The sequence below is a fragment of the Salminus brasiliensis genome, chromosome 1 (assembly GCF_030463535.1).
Source record: "Salminus brasiliensis chromosome 1, fSalBra1.hap2, whole genome shotgun sequence".
NCBI lineage: Eukaryota > Metazoa > Chordata > Actinopteri > Characiformes > Bryconidae > Salminus > Salminus brasiliensis.
Genome location: NC_132878.1, coordinates 78,224,970 through 78,235,690, shown reverse-complemented (window position 1 = coordinate 78,235,690; position 10,721 = coordinate 78,224,970). Strand labels below are relative to the sequence as shown.

The 10,721-nt window shown below is 39.9% G+C and overlaps 1 protein-coding gene across 1 annotated transcript in view; it reads left to right on the top strand.

The window, feature by feature from the left end:
* hgd (homogentisate 1,2-dioxygenase) overlaps positions 1 to 10,720 on the top strand; it is an 11,381-nt gene extending 661 nt beyond the window's left edge. The window contains exons 2-14 of the mRNA XM_072689846.1: positions 1,515 to 1,586; positions 1,903 to 1,991; positions 2,102 to 2,207; positions 2,500 to 2,559; positions 2,656 to 2,747; positions 2,851 to 2,885; positions 4,027 to 4,106; positions 4,199 to 4,298; positions 4,484 to 4,608; positions 7,525 to 7,629; positions 8,155 to 8,281; positions 8,380 to 8,561; positions 10,342 to 10,720. Coding sequence (XP_072545947.1) covers positions 1,515 to 1,586; positions 1,903 to 1,991; positions 2,102 to 2,207; positions 2,500 to 2,559; positions 2,656 to 2,747; positions 2,851 to 2,885; positions 4,027 to 4,106; positions 4,199 to 4,298; positions 4,484 to 4,608; positions 7,525 to 7,629; positions 8,155 to 8,281; positions 8,380 to 8,561; positions 10,342 to 10,485 — 1,317 coding nt within the window. The 3' untranslated portion in view covers positions 10,486 to 10,720. The remainder of the gene's footprint in view (positions 1 to 1,514; positions 1,587 to 1,902; positions 1,992 to 2,101; positions 2,208 to 2,499; positions 2,560 to 2,655; positions 2,748 to 2,850; positions 2,886 to 4,026; positions 4,107 to 4,198; positions 4,299 to 4,483; positions 4,609 to 7,524; positions 7,630 to 8,154; positions 8,282 to 8,379; positions 8,562 to 10,341) is intronic.
* Position 10,721: the final 1 nt, after the last annotated feature.

Below are 10,721 nucleotides of genomic sequence, written 5' to 3'. Positions count from 1 at the left end.
CTTCTGCTGGACAAAGTCTGTTTAGGGATATTTAATATTCACAGATGATTCAGTTCAGATGTTTCCCAGGTCCGTTCATGTATTCTCCACATGCGTAGACCTGTTCTCACAGCTGCATTAGGGTTGAAGCGGCTGGAAACAGGTATTCTGCCCACGCTCAGTACTAACGTTCTAGTGGTGCTTTGCTCACAAAGTCCACTAGTTTGCTGAAGGCAGCTTGCTCGAAATGCAGAGGCAGGATGACTCAGCGCAAAACTAGACTACAGCCTAGTTTAACCCCTCCGCCAACTCCCTCCAATCCACCCACTCACCCACCCACAAGAAATGCAAACTTGGAATTTGACGTTAATCTTAAATTAATCCAGGCTGCAGGCCATGCACTGCACATATATACCATGTTTTATTGATGAATTAATATGAATACAGGATTAGGCTTATAGTACACAAGGCTATAACAGATTTCTTGTAGATGCTCTTGAGAAGAAGCCATGGCATAGCATGGCATAGATAACTTACCCTAGTGAGCAACTGACTAACCAAACCAGATATGACACTACAGATAATACAGGGCTTCTTTAAGGAGCCTTTACAAATGATTAAGAACACACTGAAATAAATCAAATCATATATATTTTTTATTTTTATTTTTATTTTTATTTTTTACAAATATTGGCATTTATCCAGAATGGCTTACAGAAGAGCTTTCCTGTCCGCTAGTGTAAATAGGCTGGAGTCCAAAGATACCTCTAAGATTAGATACTGCCAGAGATACAACAGTCAAAGTAAGACATTTAAGTACAGTCACAAGACCTTTAAAAAGGTACTTTTGAGAACATCTGCTCTTACTATTAGACTAAAGTCTCACTCATGTAAATGGGCCACATGGGTTCTTTGTGTGATGTCGGAAGAAAGAAGAACCACCTATAGTTCCCTTAAGAACCATGTTTGAAAAAGAAATTAGTGAGTGTGAGGAACCTAAAATTGTGCCCATTCTATACCATTAAAAAAGTGTTCTTCATAGAACGCGTACGAGACCTCTCAGGTTTCATTTACAAAAAAAGTTATTTGTGATTTCAATGATTTTATATTAAACATGCTAAACAATCTTAGACTTCTCTTGACTCTTTCAACATGACTTTGCTAGTTTGACCATGTCTTTGGCTTATGAGGAGTTTTGGGCTGGAGTTTGGGTGGGTTCTGCTTTGTTTTAGGAATATATGATATCACAAATGATAAGTGGAGCAAGGAAAGATAGACAACAGGGTTAAAAGGAAGGTGGCGGGATGGTGGAGAGTTGCGCAGACTTGACGCAGACACATTAACAAGGTAGAGAGAAGTTAAGTTACGGGGGACTGCAGAATCTCATAATTGCACCTTTTGACCTTGTCAAGTCATATAACCTTTTTTGAGCCCTTTTGAAATTATTTACTGCTTTTCCACTTTGCTTTACTTGGTTTACACCTTTGAATTGTAATTTTAATATCTTTGATTATGTCTTTATTTCTTCTGTTTAGTACATGAGTGGCTTTGGCAATGAGTTTGCCTCTGAGGATCCTCGTTGTCCTGGATCGCTGCCTGAAGGCCAGGTAATGCTGGGGTCAAAAATAAACTCAAGAAATCAGAAATGATGCACATGCCACCTAAACACACATCGCAACTGTATTCATTCACATATTATTTGATGCTTTAGTTGCTTAAAGATTGCATCCTTTGTACATAGATTATTACAGCATCATTGTTGTGTTGTTTAGGGATGTATAAGACCCCCAAATGTTCAGATAGGGCCCTCTTATTTATTGCATTTGTTGAATAGTGAACATGCTGCAGAGCTAACATGCACACATCCTTATATACTCAGCATCATTCTGTGTCGTGCACTCTTTCAGTATAATTTCATTTCAGAACAATCCTCAAGTCTGTCCATATGGACTCTACGCTGAGCAGCTCTCCGGCTCTGCCTTCACTTGCCCACGGCCGACTAATAAGAGAAGGTATACCTGCCCTGTACATCTCAAAAATACACTGGAACAAAACATATTTGTGTGTGGCCAGTCAATCATGAAGCCCACTTTCAGAATGGATGTTATATCTGTGGTTTCAGCTGGCTATACCGCATACTGCCCTCTGTACGGCACAAACCCTTCACTCCAGTGAACTGTGGAAACCTCTCTGAGAACTGGAATGAAGTGGAACCTGACCCCAACCAGGTACTTGTGAGAACTCGACAATATCTACTCTTACGATTCGCTTAAAGATGCAGCAATTCTGTGCTCTTTTTAAAAAAAATGGGCCTCCCAGGGTTCTTCGAATGATGGCAAAGAAGAATCACATTGAGTTCCCTAAAGAGACCATGTTTGAGAAAGAAATTAGGGAGTGTGAAGGACCTGTTGGTCCTATAAATGACATAGTTATAACACAGTGTACTGATATTTAAAATTTGGTTGTCTGTCTCTTTATTGTGTCTATTTTTCAATAATTGATTAATCCTTTCTTGACAAGCTTCGATGGATGCCATTTACCATCACCAAGGCGTCTGAGAAGAAGGTGGACTTTGTATCGGTGAGTTTTTAGCCAAGCACTTTACTTTTACACAGCTGTCTGTCCTGAAATTGTAAATACTGGCGGCTTCCAGTTCTCACCTGTCTGTCGCTTTAGGGTCTGCACACAATCTGTGGGGCTGGAGATTCGAAATCTCGCAGTGGGATCGGCATCCACATATACACCTGCAACACGTCCATGATTGATAAGTCAGTGTCTACTGCTTCTGGATCTTTCCACTGCATGGTATCATCATGGGCTAGAATCCTCAATGCAGCATGAAAATCAACTCAGTTTTTTTTTATTTCCTAGGTGCTTCCAGAACTCAGATGGTGACTTCCTCATTGGTTAGTTTCCACACACTGCAAACTGATGTTGAGTTTACTTATCAAAGCTTGCCTCAAAAATGAATTCATTTCAGGCTTAGTCTGCGAACTGATTTGAACTAAACTGTTTATTAAAGTATTTAAGTAAAAAAGTAAAGAGGAGTGGTTCACCAGCTAATGCAGTGTCACAATGCAACACAGACCTTTTATGTAGTTCAACAGTAGAACAGGTTGAACATGCCCATGTTTCCATAGCAACATCATTTGTGAAGCAGCAATCAGTGATCAGTATTGATCAATGAGTTGTTCCAATCCAATCTGTCTTTTGGTGGGTGCAATATTACACAGTCATATCACAATATCATGACCACCCCTGGTTAGGAATGACTCAGGGTTGTTACAGATGCCATGTGACAGAGTTTTGCTGCACGTATAAATAAGTGAGCACACCAGTCAGCTGTCGCAGAGTGCAAAACAATAGGCATGGGCCAAGGTCACAATTTGAGTGATGTCCACAAGGGCATGATAATTGGGTCCCGAGCGAAGGGTGGCAGCATCTCAGGAACCACAGACTTTGTGGGATGTTCTAGAGCCGCCGTAGAGTAGGTGTGCCAAGAATGGACATCTCGCACGTTGAGTGACTCCCAGTGGAATAGCAGCTGCCCCATGGGCCATTGATGCCAGAGGGGAACGACGACTCTGATGAGCCTCTATAATAAAAACCTTCCAGCACCTTATACAGTACTTACCTCAACGTCTCGCTAGTGTCATCAGAGCCAAGGGTGGTTATTCCCACTATTAGGCAGGTGGTCATTATATTCTGATCTGTATACAGTCCTAAGCATAGGTTTGGACACCCCTGTTCAAATGAACAAAGTGATTACATCCTCTACTCAATTTTCTGCACATTTTAGATATTTCAGATTTTCTTTTCATTTTCTGAATTTAACATATTTAAAAAACAGAATATATATTTAATGGTTCATTACGTAAGCACATGCCACATAACTTTAATAACAGTAATTATGAAAGGTCATGTTTTGGATTTCACAAAAAAAAAAAAAACAAGTTTACTTCATTAGGTTCTGCATTCTTCACTTAATTCTTAAGTTTAAGTGCTAATAGATGAATATAATAAACCTTTTGGTCTTTACATTTTAAGTGCCCCAAAAAGGGGGAATCCTGATTACCACAGAATTTGGAAAAATGAAGGTGGAGCCCAATGAGATCTGTGTCATTCAGGTGAGATTACCACAGATCATTTTATTTATTAGCCACTATTATCATTATTTTATTTTATTATTTTATTCTTCTTCTTGTGTGAAATGTTTCAGCAAGGGATGCGTTTCAGTGTGGATGTGTTTGGTGAGACCAGAGGTTACATCTTAGAAGTCTATGGAGCTCACTTTGAGCTGCCAGACTTGGGGCCCATTGGTATGTCCTGGACTACATTGTTGTTTATTACTACACTCTTTTAATACGCACTCATACACACACACACACACACTTGGACTTAACTGGAAAAGTTCCATTATTCTGTGATTCTTTTCCAGCGACTGTTTGTCTTTCTAAAGCATCACATTATCATTTAATTACTATCTTCCTGTGTTTTACTTTAGGAGCTAATGGATTGGCTAATCCCCGAGACTTCCAGATTCCTGTGGCTTGGTTTGAAGACCGTACTGTGGCCACTGGTTACACCGTCATCAACAAGTACCAGGGGAAGCTGTTCTCCTGTCAGCAGGTACATTATGCTAATAATGACTCATTTGTTATACAGTGTGTCTCAAATGAGTCTGTGGTAATGTAATAATAATAACAACACACTTTATTTATAGAGCACTTTCCACAGGTGGCACCTACAAAGGCTTTATATGAAAGGTGATAAGGTTCAACAGGAATAAAAGAAAATAATGTTAATCCCTGGTGAGATCCATGGTAGATGTGTTTGGGACATTTTCTTAATGAGGCAAACAGTTTTTTGTCAGCACATGCAGATTTTATCATTTTAATCTGATGACATAAATGTATCCCTTTATGTATGCTAATTAATGTGTCACCCTCTTTTTCCACAAATGCTAATTTTTTAAAACATAAGAGATAAAAAAATAAAGACATCTGTAATGTTTTCATCTGACAGGTTTACATGTTCCTGAAATGATTAGATTCACTCTTTTCTTTGTGTTTTGTAGTTTGTGAAGTGCTCCAGGGTTTTGAGCTGTTATAGAGTCTCGAAATACTCCATAGATACCCAGAGATCTGTTTAAATCATGGTAACAAGTGATGTGGTACCCTGAATATGATATTGACACTGACACTGAAGTAACAGAAAAACATGGAACATGGGAATCATACATTCCATATATATTCATGGAAAATGATGGTATCAAAGTTTGCTATCCTTCAGAACATTGATCATGTTTAGAATTTGTAAAGGCATGAAAGGCTAGATGACTACTCGAGACCATTGACTGTACAGTCATTTACATCTACAGCCATCTACAGTCATTGCTCCTGACTCAGCAAATGAATTCATCTGTGTGACATTAGTGTGCAAAGGCAGTTTGAGTGATGCCATCTAAGAACCACGTTTGGTTCCATAAAGAACCATGTTTGCAATAGAAATGTGAAGAACCTTTTAAAGGCCTACAGAGAACCTGAATCACCTGATGGAAAGGACCCTATTAATTTTAAAGTTCTTCATACTCACACATCTCTATCACATCTCTATTTGGTTTATGGTACCAAACATAGTTCTTCCTTGGCATCACTCAAAGAACCACTTGTAGCACCTTTAAGTGCTTAGATTGGCTCAGTCGTAAAACAAGGTCAAATCCCTTTTAAGGAGATATGTTTTTGAATGTTTCTTGGTCCGATCTTGACTGTCTAATAAAAGGTGTAATTGAGATCGACAGTTTACAAGATACCTTTTAGCCTTTTCTGTAATTTACACAGGAGATTAGGAGAAGGCCACAATCTGCATATCTAAGATCTCATGTGTTGCATGATCAGACGATTTTGAGGTAAACAGGTGCTCTGCAATTTACAGCTTTAAATACAAGTAAAAGGACTTTAAAATCTATCCTAAAAAGTACAGGTAACCAGTGCTCTTTCTAAACTGAGGAGACACTGTATGGGCTCTGGTTCAGGTCTTATCTCCCATCTCCTTTCCCCTACTGTTTTTTTTTTTTGCTCGAACACATGGTTCTAGGTAAAAGCATTTATTGGTGTGTGAAGGTTCCATAACCTTCAAAAGTTCTTCATGCTCATTTACTAAAGTGTTTTTAAGGAACCATCCTTTGAAAGGGTTTTCAGGTACTGTCCCATTGTATTGTATAGAAGCATTTTAGAAATTCTCAAATCGCCTTCCCACATGAAATAAAGGTCCCCTTCCCTTGCATGTAACCCTAATACCAGCCCATTTGTCATATCTTCTGCCAGTCCTCCAACAATAAAGCCATTACGTGCTTTGATAAAGGATCAGCAAGCTTCCGTCCCTGCCAGTCTTCAGGTCATAATTGCCTTTAATTAGTTAACATCCTCTACATTTTCACTGCATAATCCTTTCACCTGGAAAATGTTTCCTGCGTTACAGAATAATTTCGACACGTTTTGCTCCGAAATGATTTTCCTGAGTGCCCTGTTGCGTGCATAATTGGATTGACTTGCGATGGCTTGCAGGAGAAATTTACCATCAGAAAGCTGCCACACTGGAAGCAAACACACCATGAGGGTGGTATCAATCCTCATTACGGCACATCAGATATGTAGGGAGCGTCCTTTCTCCGCCTGTTCCCGGGCAGAACTAGCCTACTATCTCTCCTCTCTTAAAATGTAAGAGGTTGTCAGACCCCCATCTCGAGCGAGAGACTGCTGTCTTGGTCCTGCTGTTCTGATCTCCTGCTGAGTGCTGAAATTGCTCAAATTAACTTATTATTTGCTTGACTGGGCCAATCTGTTTGTATTTTGTGTGTACGGGTGTTTTCTTCTCTATTTTAATCAAGTCTGGTGGAGTTATCCTGAGAGCAGTAATGTCTGTGAGATTACAAACCTCAGGGTCCAGGAAGCCCCCAGGGTGCATAGAGTATGTCTTTGTGAGAATGTATGTAACTGTAAAAAAAAATGGCACTGTTGTGTGTTTGGATGTGGACCCATGTTTGTGTCTGTTTGCTCTTTAAGTTGTGACTGGGACGCGTCGCACAGTATGAGCTTTGTGTGTGTGGCGAAGCGACGGGGGGAGTATGAGGGTCAGGACTGCAGGCAGTCTTGACTGTAATGAATTATATTGATTTTACAGCCACCATTCAATGTCTCTTCACTGCAACATTATCAACAGAGGGCTATATAAAATTGCTGTGTTTTTAACGATCAAGATAAAGAAATTTCTCCACTCTATAACCACTAAACAATTTTGCTCTTCTCAGAGCCTGAGCAGAAAAATGGAAAAAGTTTCAGAACTTTTATTGAGGGAATTAATTGGACACATTGAAAACATTGTGAAGGATAAACAGGCAGAGTAAATTAAAAATCAAATTCAGGTCATTGTAATGTTCAGCTCAATATTCTTCTCCTTTGGCTTTTAAACTGAGGGCAATTTGCAGTAATAATTCCGTAGTTTACAATGCCTGCATCCTTTTCAATTCATATTTTGGCTTTGCAGGACTTTTCTCCATTTAACGTGGTGGCGTGGCATGGAAACTACATGCCCTACAAATACAACCTGGAGAACTTCATGGCGGTCAACTGTGTCACATTTGATCATGCAGTAAGTATGATCTACATGACCTGCATGGGCTGGCCTACACCTTCAACCAGGAGTTGCAATGTCTGCAATTCAAATAGTCACTTTATGTACTATCCTAAACCGCCAGGAAATCTACATGCATCCTCTGAGTTTTATATGTTTTTTACATACTGATCATTATAAAATAGTAAAATGGTAAAGCCCAAGGTTTTTTTGGGGACTATTTTGCCTTACAACTCGCTGTACGTACTCCTCCACCATTATCAGATTTTAAAAACAAAACCCTTCTTTTTGAACTAATGTCCCAGACATCGGGCAGCGTATTCATTGTAATATTTTTCTGGAAATTAGCTTCTAAAAGCATTGAATGCTTCAGACTTCTGTTTCCATTCACCACCATGTATACAATTCTGACTCTATAACCTACAGTGTATCTGACTCAGCCTGAATGACTTTGGTTACATCTTAATTACAGCTCAAGTATAGAGATTTCATTCTACACTTTGCAATACAGTCGAAAGGTTTACTTCAACCTCTCTGTTTCAGGATCCCTCCATTTTTACTGTGCTGACAGCCAAGTCCACTCGGCCTGGCGTGGCCATTGCGGACTTTGTTATCTTTCCCCCACGCTGGGGAGTCGCTGACCACACTTTCCGCCCCCCTTACTACCACAGTAAGTCTGTTACTTTTTGCTTCAGACTTTTGATGCACTGAAACGCTCCCCAAGGATTTAAGACTGTTGTCTTATAACTCCCTCTGTCTGTGTTTCAGGGAACTGCATGAGTGAGTTCATGGGCTTGATCAAGGGGCACTATGAAGCGAAGGAAGAGGGCTTCCAGCCAGGGGGAGCAAGCCTCCACAGCATCATGACCCCACATGGGCCTGATTTAGACTGCTTTGAGAAAAACAGCACGGCAGAGCTCAAACCGGAGAGAGTTGCTGAGGGAACGATGGTACATCTTATATTTAAAGTCTTAATACAAAGCTTACAGTATAAAGATCTGTATGAAATAGAAACCTGTACAAAAAAGTGATGCAGAAAATCAGATTTACACAACTTCCTTCCTATACCAAAAGTAAGCAGTTAGCCAAGACATGTTCGGTGTCTTGAAGTTGTTTTGCGCTCAAGCTACAAGGCTCACCGCTTGTGTAGTTTTAGACACTGTATGGCACATTGTTATCTAAAAGTATCCAAGTGGTCTAAAGTACATTACAGAAAAGGTACAAAAATGTACTGGAAGTCACCAGGAAAGCTTAATTTGGTGCATTTAATGCAGCTTTCCATAAAGTGTCAACCACACAGGTCCAAAACCACCAGCGACATAAATGTTTCTGTAGTTTTTTAATATAATGTTAATTGTAAATAATGGGACATCTGAATAAATATACGTTTTCAGTAGGGACTGAAAGGGACACATAGACTTTAAAGAATATGTTTAAGTCATAAAACAATCAGAAAACAGTGTCTCAGACATTAAGCAGTGTATTCAGAACCTTTTTATATAATAGCTTGCTGTGATGGAGCTTTTAGAAGCATTATCTCTAACCAAACCCTGCAGATGTCCCATCATCACTACTTTCAACAATTTTGACACAAGAGTTTCCTCTAGATATCATACCGTACAGAACATTTAACATTAACCTTTAACTTGGTTGCCCACATTGACATGGTTTGAGGCACGGTTCTTAGGAATGCAGTAACCCTGGCAGGGTAGAACCTTCCTTTACTTGTTAGCTACATTAGCCTGGAAGAAAATGGCAAATGCACCCATGCTGGCCTAAAAGCTAGAAAAGAGGATTTAGGACTAGGAGGTTGCTGGTTTGATTCCCTAGGCTGGCAGGAATTAAAGTTTGTGTGGATGACTGAACAGCACCTTTTCCTCTCTCAACTCTCCTTATTAACACTCCATAATTACTCCCCGCCCCTGAGGTGGACGCCTGTCGCTTTGGGCGTTTTTGTGTGCACTGCCCCAACTGTGTATGTGTGCACTGTAATAGTTGGATTAAATGCCTAGGCTACGTGATGCGAAACTGCTGTGAAATTACAATAAAACCAAGAGAAGGGAAGGGAATGCACAACTGACTTCCCGAAAATCTATGACTTTAACATGACTTCGACTAATCCTGCAACACTGCATGCTTAGATCACACATTTATCTTACAACTTGTTTGTGTAGTTTTGGACACTGTATGGCACACTGTTGTCTAGAAGTACATCACAGAAGTATAAAAAGGTACTGGAAGTTACCCTGAAACCTTCATTTGGTCCATTTTAAATGCAGCGTTCCATAAAGTGTCTGAAACCCAAAGAAATCCAGTTTGCTTTGCACATTTTTTGCACATACCTGTTATTTATTTTAGAAAAATAGCTGCTAGAGTATTGCACTTACCTGTGCTGCGCTCTACTGGTTTTAACATAGTGTGCACATTTGATTGCACAACCCTACTTCCCACTAGTCTGTCTCAGTCTGTTTTAAGTATTTACACTTTCTAGTCTGCACTCTAGTCTGTGTCTCATCTGCATTATGTCAGTCTGTCTGTATGCGCTTGCTTTGTGTTGCACGTGTATTCTGTCTGCACTGTATTGTGCTGCACCATGGTCCTAGAGGAAGGTTGTTTCGTTTCACTGTGTACTCTGTATATAGTGAAATGACAATAAAGCCTCTTGATTTGACTTGACTTGAATTGACTTGAAGAAGCATGTGTAACCTGTTCTTCCTATGGTTGTCCTAGGCCTTTATGTTCGAGTCATCCTTCAGCATGGCTGTTACCAAGTGGGGACTTGAGACGTGCCAGCGTCTGGACAAGAGCTATTACAAATGCTGGGAGCCTCTCAAGAGCCACTTCAACCCAAACTGGAGACCCAGCAGCAAGTAAAGCCCATAGCATATGTGGCCACACCTTGTAATAGTGAGTCACAGATAGCAGAGAGAGTGGAACAGGCCTAACCTACGTTTGATTATAATCTCAGCAATGTCTGCCCTACAACCAAAGAAAGACTAGTATTATAGCTTTTAGTTCAAGAGGCAGAACTGAAAATATACTAAAAAATGCCAAGATACACATGGTTTTGGAACTGAACATTACAATAAAAAGAAATCACCAAAGAAAAC